Source organism: Phyllostomus discolor, chromosome 7 (assembly GCF_004126475.2).
Source record: "Phyllostomus discolor isolate MPI-MPIP mPhyDis1 chromosome 7, mPhyDis1.pri.v3, whole genome shotgun sequence".
Lineage (NCBI taxonomy): Eukaryota > Metazoa > Chordata > Mammalia > Chiroptera > Phyllostomidae > Phyllostomus > Phyllostomus discolor.
This window is the reverse complement of record NC_040909.2, coordinates 138,738,740-138,765,192: the sequence shown is the minus strand read 5'-3', so window position 1 is coordinate 138,765,192 and position 26,453 is coordinate 138,738,740. Positions and strand designations below refer to the sequence as shown.

The 26,453-nt window shown below is 57.0% G+C and overlaps 1 protein-coding gene and 1 long non-coding RNA gene across 2 annotated transcripts; one reads left to right on the top strand and one right to left on the bottom strand.

Moving 5' to 3' along the window:
* Window positions 1–535: 535 nt before the first annotated feature.
* Window positions 536–17,262, bottom strand: SPATC1 (spermatogenesis and centriole associated 1). Its single transcript, XM_028533725.2, has 6 exons — window positions 15,761–17,262; window positions 8,056–8,382; window positions 7,056–7,325; window positions 6,439–6,936; window positions 6,171–6,310; window positions 536–946 (listed from the first exon to the last, which is right to left on the bottom strand). The coding sequence occupies exons 1-6, from the start codon at window positions 15,993–15,995 to the stop codon at window positions 617–619; spliced, it is 1,800 nt and encodes a 599-aa protein (XP_028389526.1). The 5' UTR covers window positions 15,996–17,262; the 3' UTR covers window positions 536–616.
* LOC118501840 lies at window positions 923–3,707 on the top strand. The gene is made up of 2 exons (XR_004904503.1): window positions 923–2,047; window positions 2,777–3,707. It is a non-coding gene; the product is annotated as an uncharacterized LOC118501840 (long non-coding RNA).
* Window positions 17,263–26,453: the final 9,191 nt, after the last annotated feature.

The window sequence follows — 26,453 nt, the reverse complement described above, 5'->3', positions numbered from 1 at the left end:
CTGCTTTACCACACTGCCTGTGCCCCTAGGCTCCACCCCTGCAGCAAGTGGGGTCTGGTTTTTGCACCCTTCGAAGTCACCTCTGCTTCCTGGGCCACTGATGCCTCGTGAAGGGGCCCCATCCCCCGGGCCTCCCCTTGCCCAGGTCTCAGCGAAGCTTTCTCTTGGTTCCCCTCTCTCTAAAGTCCCCCTGCCCCTTCTGAGGGTCTGGGATCCCCCCTTCACCGGTGCCTCGTCCAAAGAAAGGAACTCTCACACACACACCCTTGTCTCATGCACCCAATCTACCTTCCACTTTGCTCTGTGCCTGTCACCAGTGTCAAGAGTCCCCCCCTCCCACAAGCTCAGCTCCATCCTGCTTCTTGCTCTTTCCCTTTAAGCCTTGAGGGCTCCTGCTTCTCCCACTGCCAGGCAAGGGGAGTCTTGGGGCCTTTGAAACACCCCCTTGGCCAGACAGCTGCCCCAGGACAGGGTGCAGGGGAGAGGGCACCGGGAGCCACCCAAGGAGGCAGCGCAGCCAGGAGTGTGGGCGGGCCCAGCGGCCAGCATATGTGGGAAGCTTTAATGCTCCGGGGAGTGGGGCAGAGCGAGGCGAGGCTGGCAGGGCAGGCGTAAGTCACCAGATGAACATGGGCTTGCCATCGTCGTGCGCCAACTGGTTGAGGCAGGAGAGCAGCAGCAGAGCGTCGCTAAGCATGCTGGGGTGCACGGTCTCCACCAGCACGCGCTGCAGGAAGTCGACGGTGAAGGAGCCGCCCTCAGACACAGCCAGCTCAGGCCGCTCGCGCAGGATGCCGAAGTCATTCACCAGCTGCTCCGTCAGCGCCGGGTGCACCCGCCCGTTGTAGCCCAGGCTATGCAGCCGGTTCATGATGCTCACGTAGCGCTGTGTGAGCGTCTGGCACAGCTCCTCATCCAGCTTGTGGTTACTGGGGTTCAGAGAGGCCTGGGGGAAGAGGGAAGGGACAGGGTAGGTGACGGACAGAGGAAGCCTCATCACCTGTTCCACAACCACCAGGGATTAGGGACTGAGCTGAGGCCACAAGGAACTGAAGATAGAGAGCATGGCTGGGAGCCTGAGGGTGCAGGGATAAGGAGGAAGGAGCTCCTAATGCCCCCAGGGTTACCACCTGAGGACACAGGCAACACCACTTGGGGACTTTCCCAGGCCTCCTCCTGGCTCCCTGCCAGGCTTCCTCTCAGCCTCCCTCTAGGCCCCTCCTCCATACCTCAGCCTACATCCTCTGTGCTCTGCACACACCCTGCCAGACTCGCTTCCCACCCCTCCTGCTGGCCTGACCGCCCCAGGCCAGAGCCAGCTGAGCCCTGTCTCAGCCCTGGGGGTGGTGCTGTTTCTCGGGTGCTGCTCCCAGTGCCTGGATCTGGGGACTAACAGTGGCTGGGTCGTCCCCACCTGCTTCTTCATCACCTGTGCCACACTAGCCGGGCAGTGACACAACTTCACACCACGAATTCAGTCCCTTCTCTCCACCCCTCCTGCTGTGGCCTCCTAGACATGTGACCTGGGTAGTCACACAGAGCACCAGGCTCAGGAGGGCCCTGCATGCAGAACTATGGGTCTGAAGTGTTAGTTGGCTGGGGTGTCTCTCTGCCCGAGCTCTCCTGTGGTTCCCTCTGCTCCAGCTCTCAGGGCCGGGGCAGACCTGCAAGGTTCTGCTCTGGTCCTGCTGGCTGCCTTCCAGCCATTCACTAGATGCCTGCCAAACTGGTTCCTAACCTAATGTGAATGCCCAGACAAGCTGCTTAGGCATCACCTCCTCCAGGAAGGCCACCCTGTCCTCCCCTTCCCAGAGGGTCATGTGAGCAGAGTGCTGGGTGGGCTCAGGGCTGGGCGCAGCTGAAGTGAACCCTGACCTCTGGTGGGTGCATCCAGAGCTCTGTGCTCAGTCTCTCACTTCCCGATCAGTGCTAGGACAGGCCCACCTCCCTGACTCGGGCCTTCTCTTGGCTCCTGGGTCTTCTTCCCCCATTTGCCTGTTCCCAAGCCTCAGTGGGAAGGACTGCAGAAGCTCAGCCAAACTGGAGGGTAGGCAAGCGAATGTGGAGCCAGGATGGCACAGAGCACTGTGCTTTAAGCTTTGGCCTGTGCAAGGACAAGGCCCACGGCACGCTCTGTCCAGGGAGGGCTGTGCCAGGCCTGGTGCACAGATCTTGAGAGGTGGCCAGAAGTTCAGCGGGGAGCAGACTGTGCCCACCCTGATGGGGTGCTGGCCCCCGGAGAGCAGTGTGGGCTGAGAGACAAGGCCACGGCTGCCCTAAGGAAGTGGTCTCTTGAGAGTGGGGTGGGGAGCTGGTGGGGAAGAGTAGGACACGCCCTCTGGGTGGGGGCATGGGGGCATGGCCCCGCCCAAGCAGTGAGAAACAGGCAGAGCAGCGGAGAACCGGCGAGAGGCCCTGTTCTGAAGGGTTGGAAGCTCCTGGCGGGTTTTGTGGTTTTCAACGACCAAGCTGACCACTGTAGGGGAAGCGGGCGGAGTCTGGCGATGGAGGGCCAGGGCTGTGCTCCTCGCTCCTGCTGGGAGACTCCAAGGCAGGCGGGAGAGGCAAAGGACACACGGGGCTGCGCCCTGGGTTCCCTACCAGCCGCGGGACAACAGAACGCTCTCCGTCTGCCCCAGACCCTGTCTCACCACCCACTCTGACTGGTGTTCCTGTTGTACCAGTTGGTAAATATTTTGAGTATCTCCCTGCCCTAAAAGCATTATTTAAAAACAAAAGCCACCTAAAACAAAAGAATTTAAGTGCTGAACCCCAGGAAGAAAAAGCAAATCTGAAGGCAGCAGGAGGGGAATTAAGTAACAGAGCAGAAATGAGGACACAGCATCCAAAGGACCACTAGAGAGGACCATCCAGACAGCGCAGGGCAAAGCGGACACAGCCCTCGGAAGAGGACGGCGTCCCCGCTGTCCCTTACGTAAAGAGACTCCTTGCGGAGGCTGCGAGGCCACCATTCGGCAGCGAGCTGTGACGTCACTGAATTCGAGCCAATGGAACCAGACTAGGGCTGTGAGCTCCGCCCTCTCGGTCCAGCTCCGCCCCCTGGGCCAAGTTCCCGGACCTCCCATTTCCTGACGGGCGGAGGGGTTGGAATCAGGGCCCGGCGACCCGGTGGAGAGAGAAACGCCTGACTTGTCGAGTCTCTTACGTTTACGCCGCCGCAGCTGGGCGGAGGTCTCCAAAAAACAGCGAAGCCAGAAGTACGTAACAGCGAACAGAATCCCAGTGCAATAAAAACCACCAGGGATGGATGTGGGTGGTGATCGGAGTATCTTCCCTAGCGTCTCCGTGTGTTACGAGAAACAGGGGCGGGGGGAAGTCATGTGATCGTCTCATCAGAGACAGAAAAACATTCTAAAAAATTCAGTACGTGCTCATGATTAAGAAAAAAAAAAAACAAGAATTCTCAACAAATCAGGAAGGGGGGAATTTCTTCACCTGGTGTGGCAGATACTGAGCCTCGCTCATCCGGCTCCTGTCCTAGTGCTTTCTTGAACTCTCAGAGGCTGGAGGCTAAAGCCCCCTTTTTCAGACTCGCCTGTGACCTGGTTTCTGCCGTGCTGTGTCCACTAGGAGAGCCCCTGGTGTGCTGGCATGTTTACTGGCTGTAAAGCAAAAAAGCCCAATTTTCTATCCTTCCTGGAGCCTCTGGACCATGCAAACACTTACAACAAAACCCCTTTCTGCTTCCATTGGCTCAAGCGGATTCTGTTTTCTGCGGCTGAGAACAGACTGATCCAGCAAAAAGCCGGGAGCACACACCATTCTCAACAGGAAGACTAGGAGTGTGCGTCCCTAGTCCAGTCGGAAACAGGATGCGGTGGCCGTGTCATACGCCTCTCTTAAACACTGCCCGACGTGATTGTCTGCAGAGAAATCACGTGATTGTCTGGCGCAGCTGGACTCGGCCCCCCGCCCCCCCGGAAGGGGTCGGGTGTCGAAAGGAAGGCATCGGAGTGTCCCCATAGAGCAGGTCTTTGCAAGTGGGGAGAAGAGCTGACTGGCACGAGCACTGGGCCAACTCTCAGTTGGACTTAAAAGGTGGCATAATAGTCTGCAAACTTATACTAAATGATGGCTGGGTTCAGTGGTCGAAGTCAGCGAGTCCTGGGTGGGGGGAGGCAGAAGAGGGTGTGGGGGGATAAGCAGTGATGGAAGGAGGCCTGGAGTGGTGAACACACAATATCACATATAGATGATGTGTTATAGAATTGCACATCTGACACCTACATAACTTTGTTAACCAATGCCACCCTAAGAAATTCAATAAAAAAAGAAAAACAAGCAAAGTTAAAAAAAAAAAAAAGGCCGGGTGTCCTCACTGAAAATAGGACTCTACTAAAGCTTGCAGTGCTCACGAAGCCAACAGCCCTGGCCTGGACGGGGCCAGGCCTGGCCAGGGTCCGCGAGTCTGCATGCAGTTGAAGAATCCCGCGATCACAAGCCCTGGGGGGTGGCCTGTGGAGAAGCAAGCGAGATGCTCTGCTGAAAGGAAACGAGAGGCTGGGCAGAGTGGAATTGGAGGCAGATGGGAACAACAAATGGTCCAGCCAAGCAGGCAGGGTGGCCTTGAGGCCAGGATGCATGTTTACGATGCTCCAATGCCACCCCACTTCGGGGGTCACCGGCCAGGGGGCTGTCCACACGGGTCCCGGAGGCAGCTTCTGTGCACATGGGCTCCAGTGGAGCTGCCTCTTGGGAGCGCGGGCACTTGATCCCGGCAGCACCAGTCATTGCTGATGGAAGGTGAGCGAGGCCAGAGGCTCCCCAGGAGCCGCCAACATGGTGGTGGAGGCACTGGCTCAGAGGCCGCCGAGCTCCCTGACATCCTCAAACTCCAGAAGAGAAAACATTGCCTTACACACACTCCGCTCTCCTCCTGCTGCTGCCCCCGTCCAAAGAGCTGCCCCTTGGCGCCTGCCTTACACTCTGCGGCACAGGCAGTAGCTCTCAGAGGAGCCCGGGAACGCAGGGTTCGCACAGCCCCGCCCCCCCCCCTGAAGGGCGACGTGCTCTCACTTCTTCCGCTTAATCGGGCATTTCCAAACAGTAGGAAGTCTCTTCACACAGAGATGTCAGTGCCTACCATCGGACAACTAGACTGTGCTTACAGACAAATGTGTCTTTGCAACCGGGTGTCCCACGCAGCATCTTAGAGACATACATATTGTGCTTCTACCACATCGTTCCCCGCTTTGTAAACAGCCGTGGCGCTCATGACCCAGCAGTGGCTTTGGGGGTCCTGGACAAGAGTCAAGTGTGGCCACACCCAACGTGACCAAGGCGGCCCCGTGACATGAGCAGCAGAAACAACGGGTGTGTAGAAATAACCTTCACGGTAAAGATGTGCAGCTTCCCCACTTTTGTCCATAAACCAATGTGAAATCAGTTCCTGGAACTTGAAGGACTAACCCTAAATTCCACATTGAATATGTGACAGCCGAGAGGAGCCGAGACGATGTGGAAGAAGAGAGATGCCTAGGTTCTGTCATCCGTCTGGGAGGAGGACAGCAGGGGGCCAGGGATGCCCCCAACCTGTGCAGGGGACTGGGAGAAGGGGCTGACAGCCCACCTTGGCCCCCATCCTCCAGGCTTAAGCAAGACATAGAAAGTACAAGAAATAAAGGAAACGGCGGGTAATCCTGACCACATTAAAACCCAAGACCAAAGGCACCTTCACAAAATGCAGCTTCACCAGCTGAAGCCTGGGCGTGGATGAACCCACCATAACCAACATCGTTCCTGCCCAACCGCACACCCAGGCCACCCGCGCACAGGCAGCCCAGAGGAGGTGGCCAGGAGCGCAGAGGGCTCTTTCCCAAGGGAAGGACCCCTCCAGTCTGGCGAGGGGCCCTGGAGGCCACTGCAGTGGCGGGGGGGGGCGGTTACACACTTGACCGTGCCTGGACCCCCCCCTGCCCTGGCTGGGGCTGGGACCACAGGTTCTCGAGGTTAGACGACCTGGACACTGCTGGCCACTTGGACTGAGCACGGTGCTTCCTCCGTCCCCAGGTGCACCTGGGTTCCACCTCGCTCATCTGGCTGGATCACAGGGACCCTCCAGCAGCCCCCCAAGTGCCAGCATGCCTCCCATTCCTGCCAGGTGCCCCTGCAGGCCCTCCAGCTGTGAGTGGGAGGCAGACACCACTCACCTGGATGATCTTCTCGGGAATGTTTGAGACAGTGAAGCCGTAGAGGCGCACCCGCTCGGGAAAGATGCTGGAGAGGATCCTTCGGTCCAGCTGGAAGGCGATCTCCCCCACCAACCTCTCCCAGGCCAGCTGCTTTGGCTCTGGGGACAGCAAGAGGTGGAGGGAGTAGGTAAGCAGCTGTGGTCAGCAGCCTAGGCAGGTGCCCTGGGGGTCTCTGAGGGCAGCAGGGTGCCCCCTGGACCGGAGTGAACCCCATGATAGCACTGACCTCGGGAGCTTTCAGGGTACTTGGTGGTCTTGCGGTGGGCCAGCTTCCGCTCCAAGTCCAGGGCGCTTTTCCGAGATGCTTCGGGGACACGTGGGCCCCGGGTGTTGTTGACAGAAGCCGGGAAGGATGAGGTTCGGGGTGGGGAGTGGGGGTTGCGTGGAGGGGAGTGGGGGGTGGGGGAGGGCCGGTTGGGGGAGTGGGTGGTCCTTTCGGGGCTGCAGTTGGTGGCAGCTTGGGGGACAGGAGCAGGGGCAGAAGAGAGGACTGAGACGGCAGGGGAAGCAGTTGGGGCAGTGGGGACAGGGACAGGAGCCGCTTGTCCCTGGGAAGTGCTCAGCTGGGTTCGGGCACCTACGGTGCTGTAGGAGAAGGCTGTCGTGGAGCCGGGCTTGCCCACGGTGCCGACAGGGGTGGAGGTCTGGATGGGCTCACCCACGAACGTCACACTGAGGGGCTCGGGGTCCCGGGTCAGCAGGGGATGCTCGGTGGAGAGTGGGACTGGTGACAAGGTGAGGCAGAGAGGAGGGGAGGAGGATAAGGGCAAGGCAGGACCAGGGGCTGGCAAGGCAGGACCAGGGGCTGGCCTGGCAGGGGGCCCCTCCCTCCGTACCAGTTACCTTTGGAGGTGGCAGCAGGCCCCACACCAGTGGAAGGACGGGGTCCGGAGGGGTGTTCGTAGAGTGGCTCTGACAGCCGCACCCTTGGGGCCTCAGATAGCACCACGTTACCCGTGGAGTTGGCCAGAAGGTTCTGAGAAACACCTGGAGGGGCAGCTGTGGAGGTGAGCAGGGGGCTGCTCAGAGATGGGGCTGGGGGGCCTGCCAAGGGGTTGCTTGGAGTCAGGGGGCCGGTGGAAGGAAGGCCCATGGAGCTGGCCAACGTGCCCGCTGGGGACACTGCCACGGAGCCAGGCAGCTGGCTGCCTGGAGTCAGGGGGCCGGTGGGAGGAAGGCCCATGGAGCTGGCCAACGTGCCCGCTGGGGACACTGCCACGGAGCCAGGCAGCTGGCTGCCTGGAGTCAGGGGGCCGGTGGGAGGAAGGCCCATGGAGCTGGCCAACGTGCCCGCTGGGGACACTGCCACTGGAGCCAGGCAGCTGGCTGCCTGGAGTCAGGGGGCCGGTGGGAGGAAGGCCCATGGAGCTGGCCAACGTGCCCGCTGGGGACACTGCCACGGAGCCAGGCAGCTGGCTGCCTGGAGTCAGGGGGCCGGTGGAAGGAAGGCCCATGGAGCTGGCCAACGTGCCCGCTGGGGACACTGCCACGGAGCCAGGCAGCTGGCTGCCTGGAGTCAGGGGGCCGGTGGAAGGAAGGCCCATGGAGCTGGCCAACGTGCCCGCTGGGGACACTGCCACGGAGCCAGGCAGCTGGCTGCTTGGCGTCAGGGGGCCGGTGGAAGGAAGGCCCATGGAGCTGGCCATTGTGCTTGGCGTCAGGGGGCCGGTGGAAGGAAGGCCCATGGAGCTGGCCATTGTGCTTGGCGTCAGGGGGCCGGTGGAAGGAAGGCCCATGGAGCTGGCCATTGTGCTTGGAGTCAGGGGGCCGGTGGAAGGAAGGCCCATGGAGCTGGACATTGTGCTTGGAGTCAGGGGGCCGGTGGAAGGAAGGCCCATGGAGCTGGACAATGTGCTTGGAGTCAGGGGTCCAGTTGAGGGCAGGCCCAGAGAGCTGACTAGTGTGCCCGCTGCGGGCATTGCCATGGGGCTGGCTAGGTGGCTGTTCATGGGGGCAGCCAGGAGGCTGGCAAGTGCACTGTTCTGTGTTATGGGCCCTGGGGAGGCCAGCAGCGTGTTGAAAGGGCCTGTCATGGGGCTCACGATGGGGCCTGTGGAGGGGTTGGGCTGTGGGCCGTTTAGCATGTCCGCCAGGGATGCCAGAGCCATAACCCCCACTTCTTCCAGGACAGGTTCATTTGCTGCAGCCAGGGGTGGGGTCAGGAAGACACCTGGGGGACACAGAGAAAGCACTGAGACCCCGATGGGCCCCTGGGGGAGAGAGCTCTGTCCCCACTGTGGCAGGGCCTGGACCAAGGTGCCCATCTGCCTCTGAGGAGCTGACCAACCTCTCTGAGCCTCACTTCTCAGGTGGGATCCCAGACCAGGGGCCGGCCCCTCTGCGGGAGCCTCACTCCTCCCAGGCTCTCTTCTCTAAACACCTGCACCCCAGCCGCGGGGACCTTCCACGGCTGCCCACCCCTGAACTGTGCTCACGGCAGGAGCTGCTGACCTCTTATTGAGGAGAGGAGTCTCCTGGCACCTGCACTCCCAGGTGGTCTGCTGGGGGGTAGTGGGTCCCTGACTTCTGTCCTTGCAGGTGGGGGACCCTCAGGGAAGCCAGAGCTAGAACAGGTGTGAAGCTTCATGTGGTGCTAAAGGTGTGCCTGGCCCTGTGTGAGGCCCCTGCCTACCCGTGAACAGTGCATGCAGGCACAGGAGCTAAAACTATACAGTGCTAGGAAGATATAGAGGAAGACATAGCAGTAAACCCCCATGACCTTGGATTAGGCAATAGACTCTTAGATATGATACCGAAAGCCTGAGCAACAACAGGTAAATTGTATTTAATCAAAATCAAAGGCTTCTCTCTTCCACAGGACATTATGAAGAGACAACCCACAGAGTGGGAGAAAATATTCGCAAGTCATATATTTGATAAAGGACTTGTATCCAGAAAATATAAAAAACTCTTACAGCTCGATAATAAAATAAAACAAATAGCCCAGTTGAAGAATCAGCAAAAAGCCCTGGCCGGTGTGGCTCAGTGGATTGAGCACTGGCCTGTGAACCAAAGGGTCGCTGGTTTGATTCCCAGTCAGGTCACGTGCCTGGGTTGTGACCCAAGTTGTGCCCCTAGCAGGGGGTGTGTGAGAAGCAACCACACATTGATCTTTCTCTCCTTCTCTTTCTCCTTCCCTTACCCTCTCTCTAAAAATAAATAAATAAAATATTTTTAAAAAATCAGCAAAGGATCTGAACAGATATTTCTCAAAGATAATATACAAATGTTCAATGAGCACATGAAAAGATGCTCAGCATCATTAGTCATCAGAGAGTTGCAAATCAAAACAATGAGAGAGTAGGTCACACCCCCTAGAATGTGTATAATCAAAAAGTCAGGTAAGAAGTGTTGGCCAGAATACAGAGAAACTGGAACACTCATACATTGCGGATGGGAATGTAAGCTAGGGCAGCCACTTTGAGAAAACAACTGGCAATTTCTCACACAGATAAACGTAGTTACCACATGACCCAGCAATTCCACTCCTCGATATCAGCTCAAGAGAAATTAAAACATATTTACACAAAAAACTGCACATGAATGTTTATGGCAGTGTTATTCATAATAGCCAGAAGGAGCAAACAAAAGAAGAGTGGACAAACAAAATGTGCTGTGTCCATTAGCAGCATAATCTTCATCCATAAAAAACCCTAATGCCACCTAGAAGTACAGATGCATGCTATGACATGGATAAACCTTGAAAACATTGTGCTAAATGAAAGAAGCCGGGCACAGAACCACATATATATTATTTCATTTACATAGAATGTCCAAGATAGGCAAATTCAGAAAAACAAAGTAAATTAGTGGTTGCTTGGGTTTCTTTCTGGGGTTGATGAAAGTGTTCTAAAATCATTGTAAGGTTTGTGCATATCTGTGAATATATGAAAAATCATAAAATTGTACACTTTAGGTGACGTGTGTGGTATGTGAATTATATCAATAAAATTGTTATATAAAAGGATTCATTGGGGTCACAGGCATTTAGGGTTACAGGACGGACATATTAATGGTTCAGAGGCCAATTCAGTGCATGCCTGGGTGGCACTGCAGGCCGTGTCCAATGCTCAGTGCCAACATGGTGCGGCCTCAGGCACAGACACAGAGTCCGCAGGATTTGCCACCGGTCTGAGTCACTGACGAGAATCTCCGGGGCAGCCACGTGGCCATCTCTGGCTGGGAGACAGGGACACGGGTTTGGGGGCGTCACTGCACCCCAGGTGTGAGGAATGTTCTGAACTAACAGGGGCCGGGGGCCGCACCTCTGTTTAGGAGATTCCAGTCCCACAGCGTTGTACTCCAGTGCTTAATGTATCAGTGGCTGTTTTAACCTTTTTGTAATTTATATTTCATTGATGTAGATTTGTGAATTGAAATCTTCCAGGGTTTTATTTAGTACAGTATCAGAAAGTTAAAGATAACTGTAGACTCACTGCATTTATATGTTTATTTTATATGTATGAATTATTTAGGGTCCGAAGTTTGTTACAACTGAAGTGAAAAAGGAGAGCAAAGGCTTTAGATCTGCAAATGTAGTTTGCAGTGTTTTCAACAGTTTCACGGAACTGAGTCGCTCCCCCACGTGTGCCTGGCTGGGGCAGCTCGTCCTTACCCCGAGGCCCAGGTCCGGGCCTGAGAGCGGCCCCTCGGGTCCCCCACCCTCCTCGCGGAGGTCGGCCACACCGCCTCCCTCTCCCGGCCTCCCGCCCTGGGCTGCAGCCGCCTCCGCCACCGCTGGGTCCCTCCCGGGCCTGCCCACCCCCCGCGGCCTCCCCGGCCTCCCCGGCCTCGGACCCCTCAGTCCGCAGCGCGTGCGTCAGTGCCGCGGGTAGTAACGGAGACCCGGGTTCTACTCAGGCGGCCGGAGGCTGGGCTGGGGAGACGGGGGCGCGGCGCCGGGCGAGCCCGGACCTGGCAAGACTACTAGCCTGGGGACCCCGCCGAGTTCCAGGCAGGGACTGTGTTTGGGGGCGGAGCTAGAGTGCTGGGGCGGGGCCAGGTGGGCGGGGCCGGGTGAGGCACCGGCCCTGAAGGGGCGGGGCCGGGTAGGGGGCGGGGTAAGGGGCGGGCGGAGCCCAGTGCACGCGCTGCACCGAGTGGAGGCGGAGCTAAGGTGCGAAGTCGGGCTGGTAGCTTAGGCTGGGTCTGGACGCGAGAGACCCGGCGCGGGACCCGGGCTGGAGTGTGGAGCCCGGCCCAACGGGGCGGGGCCTTGACGGCGCGGGGGGACGCCTGCTTCAGACACTTCAGGACCCAGAGCGGAGGCTAGACGAACCGCGGTGGACGGGTGAACAGAGGCGGCGAAGGGGCAGCGGGAGGAGGGGGACAAGAGAAAGAGGAAATGGGGGCGGGTCCCGAGGGGAGACGGGTCCGGAGGGGAGACGGGGTCCTGAGGGGAGACGGGTCCCGAGGGGAGACGGGTCCTGAGGGGAGACGGGGTCATGAGGGGAGACGGGTCCCGAGGGGAGACGGGATTCTGAGGGGAGACTCCTGAGGGGAGACGGGTCCTGAGGGGAGACGGGATTCTGAGGGGAGACTCCTGAGGGGAGACGGGTCCCGAGGGGAGACGGGTCCCGAGGGGAGACTCCTGAGGGGAGACGGGTCCCGAGGGGAGACGGGTCCCGAGGGGAGACTCCTGAGGGGAGACGGGTCCCGAGAGGAGACGGGGTCCTGAGGGGAGACGGGTCCCGAGGGGAGACGGGGTCCCGAGGGGAGACGGGATTCTGAGGGGAGACGGGTCCCGAGGGGAGACGGGTCCCGAGGGGAGACTCCTGAGGGGAGACGGGTCCTGAGGGGAGACGGGTCCCGAGGGGAGACGGGATTCTGAGGGGAGACGGGTCCCGAGGGGAGACGGGTCCCGAGGGGAGACGGGTCCCGAGGGGAGACTCCTGAGGGGAGACGGGTCCTGAGGGGAGACGGGTCCTGAGGGGAGACGGGTCCTGAGGGGAGACGGGGTCATGAGGGGAGACGGGTCCCGAGGGGAGACGGGTCCTGAGGGGAGACGGGTCCTGAGGGGAGACTCCTGAGGGGAGACGGGTCCCGAGAGGAGACGGGGTCATGAGGGGAGACGGGTCCCGAGGGGAGACGGGTCCTGAGGGGAGACGGGTCCTGAGGGGAGACGGGTCCCGAGGGGGCGGGTCCCGAGGCGGCGGGTCCGGGTCTCTCCCCTGAGGTGCTCGCGCTCCGCCGCCCAGGACCCCTGCGTCCTCCCTCCGCTCGGCCCCGGACGCTCCGCTCGGTGTCGCGCGCGCATCTGGAAGTCCGCGCGCCCGCAAGACGGCCCCCCTCCTCCCACCCGGGCGTCCCCGTCGCAGGCCGCCCCGTCCCCCGTCGGAGGGGCCCGAGGTCGTGGGTTCGGCGGACTGGACTCGGGGCTCACTCACGGCCGTCTCCCCGCCGGAGACGCACACCCCTGCGGCGGCCTGGACGGTCAGGTCGGAGCTCGGGGCTCCCGGGCTCCCCGGATTCCGGGCCACCGCGGGGGGCCTTGGGGACGGCCGCCGCCACCCCACCCTCCTCCTCCCGGCGGCCGTGAGGAGCGGGCGCCGCTGCTGCGCGCGCCCGCCGGCCGGGCCGCGTGCCCTGCCGAGCGCCCCGAGTGGGGCCGGCCGGGGTCGGAAGGGGGACCGAGGTCCAGTTCGCCGGAGCCCGGCGGCAGTGAGAGCCCGGCCCTCGAGGAAGGCCCGCGGCAGAGCAGAGGGCGGGCGGAGCGGGCAGGGGACGGGGCTGCGGAGAAAGGCCCCGGGCGCAGCGCGGGCGGGTCCCGCGCTCCTTTTTCGTCCCTCAGGTCCCGGCAGCTACTTTTCTCCTCACACAGCACGAGCCCGCGTTTCCCGCTGCCCGTCCAGGCCGCCCCCTCCGCCTGCGCGGCTGCGCGGCTCCGTCTGACCCCGCTCCCCGCCTCGCTCCGGCCGTTTTCCCCGCGGCCTCTGGAGCGACCTCTTCTGAGTTCCTGCTACCTGACCGCGGTGACAGGGGCTGACAGGGCCACGCAGGTTTCACGCGTGCGCGTGTACGGCACGAAATCCGTGCGCGGCACGGTGCGCCCCCCGGCCACCGTCAGACCGCCCTCCTCGCCGTGGGCAGGCTTGCTCCACCCGGGCAACCACCGCCCCGCCGTCCGCGTCCACGAGCTTTGGGGCGACCTTCCCGAGGCGCGAACTCGGTCTCTCTCCGCGAGAAGCCGCCAGGGTCTGCGCGCGGCCTTTGGGAACGAGCCCAAACTCCTCCACACGGCCCTCGCCCCTCGCGGGCCTTGGCCGGCGGTGCCTCCCGCCCTCCCGCCCGTTGCTCACCTCTCACTGGCCCCAACCCAAACAAACACCCCTGCCACAGACACACCGCACACACACTTGTGCACGCAGAATAAACACGTGCACTCACACACACCGCACAAACACATCCACACGCTACCGCACAGCAACTCACACAACAGTCACATACCACACACAATGCACTCTCACGAACTCATACCGCACACAATTTCCCCCACTCACACAACACATCCCAGTCACACACCTGCCCCACACATACCACGCAACACACACACTACACACTCATCGATCACACACACTTGCACACCACATTCACAAGCTTACATACCCCTGCTAATGACTGAGACAACAGACAGGTGATTCACTTCATACAGACTCACCCCCCTCTACTCAATACCCACACCCTCACTGTCTCACATACATACCACACACTCAGTGCACACACACACACAAGCAGCCTGGGCTTTGGCCACATTGATCTATATCTTATTCCTGCACCCTAGGTCCAGGCCTTTCACAAGTTGCTCCTCCTCCTGGGACTCCCCTTGCCCCCTTCACCACCAGCTGTGTGGGCTCACCTCCTCCAGAAAGCCTTTCCTAATCCCCTAAACTTGACCCTTCAGGAGTTGGAAAGCCAGAAGTGGTCCAAGGATTTTCTATGAATCAAGCCTAAGAGAAGGCTTGCTTGATTAGCCTGGGTTAGGAAACCAGAGATTATTTTCTTATACTGTGAGATTTCTTAAATGTCGCACATCCCTGTGTGCATTAGTTTTGTCACCCTGTCTATTGTTTCAGTGTCTTTAGCAGTAGAACCTTTCAAAAGAGGGGCCTGTGTGCTTGTCATCAGTAAGGGGGGACTGTTAGACTGGCCCGGTGCCACAGCCAGGTTGGATGGCAGGGAACACAGTGGGTAGGGAGCAAGGCGGGCAACTTTCCAGAATAAAGGCTTTGAGCTTGAAGTGGGATGGTGGAGAAGGAGCACAGACCTCAGGGTCTGCTGGAAAGGGCAAGCTCTTAATCAGAAGTGTGTCTATTTTGGAGAGACCTAAGTTACAAGGACTCACTGGGCCTGCAAGAGCCTCTGAGGGGATCTCCCCTTGTAGTGGAGGGTTGGAACCCACAGCGGGCAGGCTTGCTGGGGGTGGAGGACGGAGCCTGAGCGGCCTGAAACCAGCAGTGATTAAGTTGAGCCGGGGGTGCTGAGGGCGGTCTTGGAACTCAGAAAGAGTCCCAAATGCCATACAGAGGTTCAGAAGGATATGGCACTTAGGAAGCCACTTATGATCTTTGTGTAGAGGAGGCTTATGGGACAGAAACTGAAAGAACATAATCCTCTCAGGAAAGGAGATAGTTTCAAGCATGAATAAAGAGAGTGGGGTCCCAGCAGGCAGAGTGACAGGGAAGGAAGGATTTTGTAGGCAGGAAGAGGGATGTGGATGGAACAGCCACTGCATTTTGTCACCTCCTAGCCTTATATAATTGTTACCAACACACTGTGGTAGCCAGTGACTCCTGTAGTCGCACTCTGGGATCTTGCCACCCCCCAAAATTCTCCCTCTGATCTTTTCAATGTCAACCACTCTCTGTCCCCAGTTTTCCATTCTTCAGGTGCCTGCCTTGTTCCTGTCTCCACAGGGCATACTCAGCTCCACACTCAGCTGTGCAGCCTCTTTGGCCTCCGGACCTCTGAGTGCCTGCCTGGCTCAGTCCCTCAACTCCAGGTCTAACTCCACAGAGTGTCACTTCAACTGCTTTTCTTCAAACACCTGTAAATGCTTTGCCCATTCTTGTCTCACTATACTCTAAATCTCCAGCCCAAGGGTTCTGCCACACATTAATTCCCAAACCTCCAGCTTCCATCCTAGTTTCTTCCCTTGGTTTCTAGATTTGTGTTGTCAATTGCCCACTGGCCATCTCTGAGTGAACAGTGATGGGGAGAGGGACAGGGGTGCTAAGGCTGAGGGATGGAGGAGAAGGGTGGGAGGTTGAGGGTAAGTAACATGTCAGACCCGGTAGGCCAGCATATTTGGATCCCAGAGCTAGGAAGTTCAGCTGAGAAGGGTGTGGGCTGGGGCTCCTACCACCAGGTAAATGGGGCTGGTGCCTAGATTTGCCCTTTCATTCCAATGGTCTTGTGTCCTCACCCTCCCCTTACCTGGTGGGGCCACTGTCCTACAAGTTTGTTACTATCTGTGCCCTTCTCCCCATGACTCCTGAGACCCCAGCACACGGTCTGTCCTCTTTGGTGCAGCCTCACACTTCCCTTCCCACCCTCCTTGAATTCGGGCCTCTTATAGTTACCCTGGCGTTGAGAAGGGCCAGCTGTCGTCTCACCATGCCCGCTGGTGAACCCGCTGATGCCCAGGCCAGCCGCCTGTGTCTTGATTGCTGACTTGAGCTCGTGATTCTCCCGAATGAGCCTCACCAGCTTCTTCAGTTCCTCATTTTCCCTCACCAGCCTCTCGATCTGATGCCGAAGCCCCTCATAATTGGTGAGCAGAGACATGCCCCAGGGTGCTGCCCACTGGAGGGCACTGCACCTGGAGGCTGCCCAAGGCCCCGGGCCTTGCCCGGGCTGGAGGAGGGCGCCAGAGTTTGCAAGTGGCAAGGCTGGCCCAGGGGGTATTGTGAGGTCAGAGGCTGTGCCCTCCTCCTTGCCCTCTCTGCTCTAATAGGCTCTGCTTTCTGTGCCTGCAGTCCTGTGCGCAGGCCCTACCTTGGCTTGGAATTTACTGACACTCTGTCCACAGAGTGAAGTTGCCCCCTCTGTGAGGCTTCCTTCCACCCATGGCCAGCTAATCCCTGACCTCGGCTTCCCCCACAGATGCGTTTTCTGTCATAGCACTTACCTGGCTCTGTCTGGTTAGCTCTTTAAGGCTGTTTTACTCTCTGTACATTGATGGCAGGGATTGTGGGACTCCCCAGAATTCAGCAAAGGGCCCGGTGCACTGTAGGTAGGTAATCAGTGAATATCGGATGAATGAAAACTCATCGCCCTCCTTTCTGGACAGGCTGCCTTTCCTTCTGATCTTGGGCACACCCAGGTGTAGCCTGTCACCCTTCTCCAGATTCTATTCTGGACACTTGGACACTGAGCCATGCTTTCTTCTGACACCAGGGTGCTCAGAGTCTTTGACTGCCAGCCCAGGAGCTCCTTATCCGAGCACCTGGCTCCCTATAACCTGGAGTTCCCTTTTCTGTTGACTCGAGTTCCCCTCTTCCAAATCCTCTGGCAATATCCACTTTGCACCCATAGCTCTGTCATTCTCTGGTTCCTTGATTTTTCCTGACTGTAGACCTTCGAGTATCCGACCACATTTCTTGTCAGATTCCAAGAACTCAAATCTGAGTCTTGATTGTGATCCCTTTTAAAAGAGCTACCTACACAGAGAACTTTGTGGGCCGGACCTTGGGAGTCAAGTGAGGTTGTGTCTTCATGACCTCTGCTGGGTCTGCGGGCATCTGCTCTCAAAAAGAAGAGCATGGTGAAGTCCAGGCATAAGCCAGAGGGCACACTCCTGGTAGGAGGGTGGGGGCGAGGACAGCGTTGAAGATCAGCCAGGGCTGGGGTCAGCCTGAGTTGAGCATTCTACTTGGACCTCACAATGGGGGGCCTCGCCCCCACCCTCCTCCGAGGCCCTAGACTGTAATCCTGGCTGAGTCACTCTGGCCCTGGGAACCAGTACCTAGATGTCCTCAGTGGAGCAGGTCGGCGCTCCACACTGTGCTCTTTTGAAAAATCCTTATCTGAGCATATGTTTATTGATTTTAGAGAAGGGAGGAGGCGGGGGAGAGACAGGCATCCATGTGAGGGAGAAACATAGATCAGTTGCCTCCCGTATGCTCCTCAACCAGGGATTGAACCTGAAACCTAGATATGTGTCCTGACCAGGAATCAAACCTGCAATTAAAAAAATATATATATATATTTTATTTATTTATTGTTTGAGAGAAGTGGAGGGAGGGAGCAAGAGTGGAAGAGAAACATCAATATGAGAGAGATACATTGATCATTTGTCTCTCACATGCTCCCAACTGGGAACTTGGCCCACAACCATGTGCCCTGACTGGGAATCGAACTGGCGACCTTACAGTTGTCAGGCTGGCACTCAGTCCACTAAACCACACTAGCCAGGGAAAACCTGCAACTGTTTGGTGCATAGACAACACTCCAACCAGTGGAACCACCAAGCCAGGGTACACCTTCTGTTCATTATGGAACATCTCTGCTTGGTTTTCCTCCAGTAGGTGAAAACAGGCTTCCCATCTATCCTTCTCAGTCCTCTTCCTCTCTGTGGGTTGCTGCCATCTCTGCCATCTGTGGTGGTTTGATTTTATGTGTCAGTTTGGCTAGGCTATGCTGCCCAGGTGTTTGGGCGGGGGTTTTTTGTAGATGTGATTAAGTTTAAAAGAGATAACTCTCAATCGCGTGCGTGGGGGCTTGATCCAATCATTTGAAGGCCTTAAATGCAGAACATTGAGATTTTCTATGGAAGAAGAGATTCTTTTCTCAACAGTCCTAGAAATCCCGTCTGAGTTTCCAGCCTGCTGGCCTGCTCTACAGATTTTGAACTTGCCAGCTCCCACAATTGTATGAGCCAATTCTTTAAAACAAATCTTTGATAAGAACTTTGACTGATACACCATCTGCATTTCCCTTAAAGTACTGTGTTCCTAAAAATACATATTGAGCACCAACTGGGTGTCAGGCATTTTGTTAGTTGAGGGTTCAGTGCTTGTTGTAATCTGGCACTGTCCCTGCCTTATTGGCTGTACAGCATAGCGGGGAGCAGCCGTGAGTTGAGTCATCACATGTAAATGTCGAATGGCCACGTCATGGTGGGAGAGGGGTCATGGGTAGGTCAGAACTGGTCAGGGCAGGGCAGCCTTCCTTCCTTGAGGAAGTTGATGGAGATGCTATTGCTCTCTATTGTAGGAACAGCTTCCCAGCAGAGGGCACAGCCTGTGCAGAGGCTGTGGGGTAGGGGCCTGACTGAGGGAAATGAAAGGCGCTGGCCTGAGATGGGACAGAGGTGGGGACAGGAAGGATACAGGGGAAGGATACAGGGCCCAGGCTGTGACAAGGTCTTGTGGCCAAGGGGGTGATGTTGATCCTCATCCTAAGGGTCTTGGGAAGCCCTTGAAAGGCTTGAGGGGACGTGGGAATAGACTGAAGGGGAAAGAGCCACTGTAGTCATCTGAGCCAGCTAGGAGGGTGGCTCAGTGCAGGCGGTGGAGAGGAGTGGGCAGAGTTGATGAAAGTGTAGTGGCTGCACCTGGACTGGTGCTGGGCGTGGGCGAGCGCAAGGACGGCCTCGCATTTTCCGGTACGGGTGCCTCTGCCTCCAGCTGCTCCACAGACCTGCAGGGCACAGTAGAAGCCCTGCCCGGGCTCCCCTGGCACGCTGAGTTGCAGCTCCTGGCCCTTTCTTTGTATTCATCTTCTCCAGGCTCATCTGCTCTGTCTACTCGTATTTCTTCTTCATTCCAACTTTCTTGCCTTTTTTGTTGTCCTTGTTGTTATATCATGTACACAACTGTGTCTTGGTATCCAGATCTATCAGGTTTGAGTTTGGGTTAAAGGAGCAGAAGTCTGGAAAGCAGAGGATTCATTCGAAAGTTTATTTACATTAGTCTGGACCATGTTTATGGAGGAAAGAGTCTGGGGAGTGAGAGCTACTATTTTGTGCTTCGCCCTCCTCTGCCCAGGTCTTCTCTCTGAGCATCGGGACAGTGTCACTCTGGAATGGCCCTCAGTTCCCGACTGCCAGGTCACACCTGCAGGAGTGACAGGAACCTTCTGGTGTCCATTCAAGGCTTGCATTCCTCATGGGCTTGTTGGAATTTGCTGCAAGCAAACCTTCAGTGCTTTCCCACTTGCTTATGCTGAGTAAGATTCCCCCTTGGTCGTGGGTCACTGGCTGGTGCACAGTTCGTTCCCATTTACATTTGCTTCATTAGATTCAGCTCAGCGTGTGGGCTTGGCAAGGCCTTTGGGAATCTTTGCTCCCATCTTGGCTTGGGATTCTTTGTTTAATAAGCTTCATTGTAAAGCCTTCTTCTCAAGACATAAAGTTGCTGAACAGGGACTTTTAACCTGGAGCCCTCTGTCCATACCCTCTCCTACTTCCTGTCCAAGCAGATAATACAAATACCTGGTCCTACGGGTGACGGCACTGAGGCACTGTCATGTCAAGTGCCTGACAGGTCCCCACAACCAGTCTGTTCCTCTAGTACTTTCCCAGCTTTTCAGGTTGGGGCTGCAGGCAGCCTAGTCTCACGCCTGCTTTTTCACTCTCCAGCCTCACCCCTTCAGCTGCAGCCTTTCTCTGCACACCTACCAAGGTAGGGTTCTTTCTGACTCCCCCATTGGATCTAGGCAGTCCTCAGAGAAAAGGCTGAGGTGATACCTCGGGGGACCAGAGCCCAGTACAGCTTCTGGCACATAGTAGGTGCTCAATAAATATATGAATGCATTTTTATTCAACGTTTCTTTCTTTTCCCCACCATGAAGCTAGAGAAGATGTGTTGGCTGGCGGTAGAGATAGACCAGGTGCTCACTGACCTTCCGAGTGTTTGCTATGAGTGCCTGGGTGTCTGAGTGAGTCAGTTGTCCCTCAAAGTCTGGAGGACTGTGGGAAGGCAGATGGCCTCAGGGTGAGCAGGGACATCTGCTTGTCTACCTGGGGCCTTGCCTGCCAGAGCTATGAAGAAGGGCCTCAGAGGAAAGACTCTGCAGGTCTCGGCTAGAGGTGGAGTCTCCTGGGAGTGTGACCTTGGTCACCAACCCCAGGGGTCATCCAGTTACCCCTCCTCAAAGGCTCAGGGACTAGCGGCCAGGGCAGAGACCAGAAGGGCTCTTTCAGCTCTGGAGTCTGGGCAACTTCTCTGTGTAGTTAATTCCTCTCTGCTTTTTGCAAAGTGTTATTTGGAGGGTGGCAAGGATGGGGAGGGCTGGGAGACCCACATAAAGGCTAGGCGTTGAGAGCCATGGAGGGCAGAGTGGTCAGCCCCAAGGGAGGGGAGATGGATGAGCACAGGGGCACAGGAGGCATGTGGTTGGGGTTCCAGGTCCTCAACCCCAAGGCCCCACCTCAGACCTGTGTTGCCCCCAACCCTGGCCCTCAGTTGACTCCTATTCCTTCCCCAGACCTCAGCTCCTGAGATGTGTCCTCAGGGCCTCTGTCAGTAGCACCAGCATAGTCACACACCTTGCTGCAGCTTTGTCGTGTGGCCCAGGGCAGGCCCCTGTTCCTTCACCTGCCGTGTGGGGTAGCAATGCTCCTCCTTCTTACTCTGGAGGCTCAGAGAGGCAGTGTGTGCAGAACAATGAGGGCAGTGTCTGGCACAGAGCAGGAGCTAAATGCATCTTCTTGTCAGCCCATGGATCTCTAAGGCCTGCCAAACGCCAGGCATCATTGCAGGTCCTGGAGGACAGCAGGGGACAAGCAGGGAGCCTCTGCTCTCTCTGTTCCATCTACACAGCTGGGAGCTGCCCAGTGCAGGACAGGCTCCCCAGCCTCGTTTCCTGCCCAGGGGCGATCACACAGTCTCAGGGGAGACAGGGCATAGAGACTGGGGCGGCCTGGGATCTGATGAGCCTGAGTGAAGACCCCCACTCAGCCACGTACAGCCGGATGATCCCCTGTGCGCCTCAGTTCCCCACTCTTCAGCACAGGGTGCTGACACCCTCTCATGACGACTCTCAGGACTGCATGTGGCCGTTTGCTCCATAGCAGGCACCGAGCACCATCTTCTACCCCTGCAGGGAGCACGGCAAAGGCCCTGCTGCCATGGAGCTGACTTTCTGGCCGGGTGACAGCAGTGGTGACACACGCACGAGGAGGAGGAATACAGCGGGTAGAGGGCAGAGCGAGAGGGGTTCACACTCCTCAGTGCAGAGTGTTGGAGCGCCTCCCTGACAAGATGATGCCTGGCAGGGAACTTGAAAGACAGGAGGGAATAGGAATGAGGATGTTTGGGGGTGAAGCCTTCCAGGCAGGGGGCACGGCCAGTGCAAAGGCCCTGGGGCACACGAGCAGGCTTGGCACAGTTTTGAAGACCATCGAGGAGGCCTGCGAAATGGAGGGGAATGAGCCACAGAGAGAGAGGAGGCAAGAGAGTCAGAAAGGTGGGATGGGGTTCGTAGGCTGACAGGGGCTTTGGCTTTTATACTCAGTGAGATGGAAAGGTCTGAGGGTTTTGAGTAAAGGGAGAAGCTGCTCTTATCTGAAGATCTGTCCTGTTTTTAACAGCCAGTTCACATGATTGTATATGAGGCCTGGGGCTGCAGAATCGTCTCCATTAGGTGCACTGAGTCCAGTAACAGCATTCTGGAGGCTTGCGGTGAGTCCCTGTGCGGCAAGTGCACGGACCCTGCCTGGCCCTGCTGCTTCCCCTGTGCCCTCTGCATCCAGGTTAAGTGCTGACCTCCCTGCTCGCCCCTCTCTTCTCCTGCACCTCCACCCCCCTCAACAGTTCACCATGGGCCCAGTGCCTTTGTGGATGCTGCCCCTCCCCAGAAGCTTCCTTGTTCCTCACGCATCTCCTCTGAGCAGGGTGGTGCCCACCCGCTGCCAGTTCATGACTCCCCTAGGTCCGGGACACCTGGGCCTATGCTGGTGCCTCGGTGCCAGGCCCTTGTTGGCCCCACAGCAGAGGGCAGATTGGGTTCCAGTGGGACCTCATCTTGACTGACTCCCACGGCAATGACCCAGTTTCCAGACACGGCCACATTCTGAGGTCCTGGGGGTTAGGAGTTCAGCATATGAATTTGGGGAACATGATGCAAGTTGTAACACTGAGCTCGTGCGATAGACTGGGCAGTTTCTGAGGTCAGCCTAAGCTTCGTGCGTCACTGTTGGCAGATTGTGAGTCAGCGTCACTGCTTTTGGAGGTGTTTCCGTGTTCTCCCTTCAGATGCTGCTTCTCCATTCTTCGTCTCCTCTTCTCTGGGCTCCGCTGTGTGCGTTTTCCACCTTTCCTCGCGCTCTCATATTTTTTCTGCATCCATTCTTTTTCTTCTTCTTTGTGAGTTTGGGTATTTCCTGTTGACCTTTCAGTTCATTAATTCTTTTCTCTGATTTATCTCATCTGCTCTTAAGCCCATCTATTGAATTTTTAGTTTCAGGAATTTTTTTTTTTTATTCCGGATACTCAGTTTGATGTGTTTTATGGAATCCAACTCTCTGGGGGAAATTCTCCGTAGTATCTTCCTTGTTTCTCCATTCCCCCCTGCATTTTCCATAACACGTTAAGCACATTTAGTTTGAAGTCCTTGTTTTTGATATTGCCAACCTTTGAGTCACCTCTGTTGTCATCTTATTTTTCCTCTTGGTTTTCAGTTGCAAAGTCTAACTTTTGACATGCCTAACAATTTTAAACTGATAGACACTGTGTAAAAATGCCATAGAGGTTCTGGCTGATGTTATCTTCTTCCAGACGTAGTTCGCTCTGCCCCCTGACCACCGGGCTGAGCCAGGTTGAGTCTGGGTGGTGGCGGTGGTGAGGCTCTGTCCCTCGGGCTCTCAGGTGGACCTTTGCCTTCTGGTACTGAGTGCCAGGTTTTGGTTCCTTAGTGCAGCCTCTCCAGATCCCATAGCTTTAACTCTTCCCTCACAGCTGAAGGGTCGCCTGTCACATTTGTTTCTTGCATTTCTGCTTTTGTATACTTCAATTGTACAAATATTTTATCTGGCAATTTTATGTGTTGAGAGTGGGAGTCAGGGTCCCAGGTCGTCCGTTCAGCCCATCTTGATGGAAGACCCCTCAAAAGCAGAGCTCTCTGTCTGCAGAGCCCAGCGCAGGTTGGGGCTCCACTGCAGAGACGATCATGGCCTTGGCTTGGGAGAGAAGACAGAATCTGAAATGCTCCAGGGTCACGCCAGCCACTGGGGTGAGCAGCGGGTTTTGAGCCTAGTGCCAGAGTCCTCCCAGAACCAGGAAGCTGCTGGGTAACGGGGAAAATTAGGCTGGAGCAGAATGGAGAGCACAGGGTACGGCTTCAAGGGAGGAAGCTGCTGCACAAGAGCCTGGAGGTTTAGAAGTTTCGATGACAAGGGAGATGTGGATGGTGTTGTGAAGTGAAGACCTGGAGGAGAAGAGGCAGTCTTCAGTAGTGAGGAGGGTGCTGAGAAGTTGGAGTGGGTGGGGGGTGGGGGTGGGCATTACATTTTGGGCATTCTGGAAGACCTCCAGTGCCCAACAAGCCTGAGACAGAGACGGCGTTCGATAAACATAGAATGCTTTTGGTAGCAGAGAGGCCAAGCCATCCTGCTGCCTGGGATGCAGCACCTGGGCCCCATGGGGAAGGGGCTGCCTGGGAGCTGCCCCCCAGCCTAGGCCCCCTGCCTGCACCATCACTGTGGTTCTCGCTGACCTTCTTCTGCCTTTACTCAAAGAAGAAGACTTTTCCCTGGAAGATTCCAGTGGTCCATCACTTACTGCAAAACAGAGTTCTGACCCTTGACTTTGCCATGCCCAGTGGGCCACACCTGACCCCACCACCCATCCTCTCTTTCTCTCACCTGGTCCTCGCAGATGTGCCGCCATGGTTCTCCTGGGCTTTTAGTTTTGCTGTCCCACTCCTGAAACACCTCCATGAGTGTTGTGCCAAAGTCCACAGCGTTCTGTCCGTGGCCCAGGGACGGCTAGTGCTTGTTCAGCTGGTGCCACTCACACCACAGTTGATGCCAGTGGTGTGCCTGGCCCTGGGTGAGGAGCTGGTCTGGGTGCTGAAACGCACACGTCACAGTCCCTCTTCTGAAGGCACCTCTAGTTCGGAGACACTCAACGGCAGCCCTGGGCAAGTGGCACCGGGCACCTGCGCTGGGTGTTCTGTGAGCTGGGGTCCTGGCTGCCGCATCAGCACCCATCAGTGGTGCTGAAGACAGTGCTGCTCTGCAGGGCGGGGAGTGTGAGGAGGTGTGGGTCTTTGTGTCGTTGATCTTGAAAACAAGGATGGATTTAATGATTATGTCTTCAAATAAACACTTTTGGTGAAAGAATAAACAAGCCTTCTTTGGCCTTGTGGATAGCTAGCTGTACTAGTTCCCTCCAGCAGAAGTCCCCTCCTCCCCGCCCGGCCTGGACACGCGGGCGAATGGACAGGTTGGGCTATTGCTGAGTGTGGTGACAGAGGCTGTGAGTCATGGGGTCTGCAGGGAATCTCAGGAATGGGTGCTAAAACGTCTCACGAGGGTTTGGCTTGTGTGGGTGAACTGCAGAGGGCTTAAGGAAGCAGGGATTTGCTCTGGGTTGGATGCTGTCAGGAAGGGGAGTCATTCTGTGACTGGGTATCTTGACACGTCTCCGGAAGGAGGACAGACAAGAGGCAGGCTGAAACTATCTAAAGAGGCTACGGCACTTGGATTAGTTAGGGCAGGTGCCGTCGGTCTTATTGGCTTGGACAGGGCTCGTGTTTTCTCTGTTCAGACGTCAGAGTGGTCTGGTCTTGACAGCTCACACAGGGGCGTTGTCTGACGCTGGTGTTGTATGATGTTTATATTCTAAACCGGAGAACACTGTATCTGAGAGTGACAGGCCAGCTCCCAGTGACACCAGGGCCTAGCTGACAAGACCAGCTGCGGGATGTTGGGGACTGCTTCCTCCCTTACCTGAAGAATCAGCACGGTTAACCGCACGATTGCGGCGGCTCCATTCAGCTTCCTGCACCAGAGTGTGTACCTTTTCTGCACTCACCTACCCACCCAGTCAGATCAGTTGACCCTTTCCCCCCCTCTGGGTGGGTTGTAGCAGACAGCAGGCGACAGTCCATTGGCAGCAACACCCTTGCTGGCCCTCCCCTGGGCCCAGCCCGATCCCGTTTTGGTGCTACAAGCTGCCTCCAGATACCTCTGCCCCTCCCCCCAATACTGCTTCCAGCTCTTCTCTGGCACACCTCAGTAGCTTACTCCCCCGTTTCTTCACCGGTTCACACTGCATCACCATTGCCTGGACATTCTGTTGCTGGACATGCTTTCCTAAACACAAACCCAGCTGTGGCTCCTGCCCGAGTCCTCTTCACCTATAGGACAGGTCCAAGCCCTCACTGGTACATGGCCCTGGCCTTCCCTCCTGCAGTAGGGGCCTCCTGGTCCAAGCCCTAGCTGTCCCCAAGGAGCCTCCCCAGTGGGTTAGCAGAGCCCGGAGTTTGTCCTTGAACTAGAGAAAATCCTGTCCATGCGCATTTTGCTTGATGCTCATGCCTGAGCTGCTCCTTCTGCTGTGACTGCTGTTCTCTTCAGCAGCGTGAATGCTCTCTCTTTCCTCCTCAGTGTGAAATCCTGCTGGGTCTGTGAGCTACCACTGAGCAGGGCCCTGTGCTTAGAGCTCTGGCAGTCACAGAGCTCTAGCTTGTGACTAGCTCTGGCTTAGAGCTTAGGGCTCCCTGGATGAGGACCTGCTCCTGCTTAAGGAGACAGCTGCCAGGAGACATGGGGGAAGGGGGCTGCATCACCTGCCAGTGTGAAGCCTGTGGACAAAGGAGAGTGGCTGAGAGCGGCTGGAGAGCGGCTGTAAAGGGTGAGGTGGACACCAGGGAGGGGCCCAGGTGGCTGGGAAGGCAGTGTGCACCTCCGCCCATGGAGGTGGGGCCTGCCTAGGGCACAGAGTGTACAAGGTCCTAGGGTACAGAGTGTACAAGGTCCGGCCTAGGGGTTGATGGCGAGGGGACAGGGGGAGGCCAGGTGGAGCAGCCAGAGGGCATATGGCAGGGACAGTGTTCTAGGCAAGGAATCTGGACTTCATCTTATTGGCAACTGTCAAAGGGTTTTAAGTAGGCAGGTGGTGTGATTTGTGTTTTGGAAACAAACCTGGTAGCCAGGCAGGATGCATGAGGGGAGAAAGCACAGCCCCATTCCTGGCCTGAGCGTCTGGAGTGGACGCTGCTGGTGGAGACAGTGCAGGAGCAGCAGGTTGGCAAGGAGGAGGGACTTGGCTCTGGGCAGGCCTCAGCTGAGGGGCC

Excerpts from the sequence above, each read along its gene's own strand:
- SPATC1 (XM_028533725.2), bottom strand. The coding sequence starts at position 15,995 with ATGTCTCTGCTCACCAATTATGAGGGGCTTCGGCATCAGATCGAGAGG. Across the intron at positions 8,383-15,760 it reads GAGGCCCGAATTCAAGGAGG|GTGTCTTCCTGACCCCACCC; the intron begins GTGGGAAGGGAA and ends TGTGTCCCCCAG. Across the intron at positions 6,937-7,055 it reads GCCTGCTGCCACCTCCAAAG|TCCCACTCTCCACCGAGCAT; the intron begins GTAACTGGTACG and ends CCTTGTCACCAG.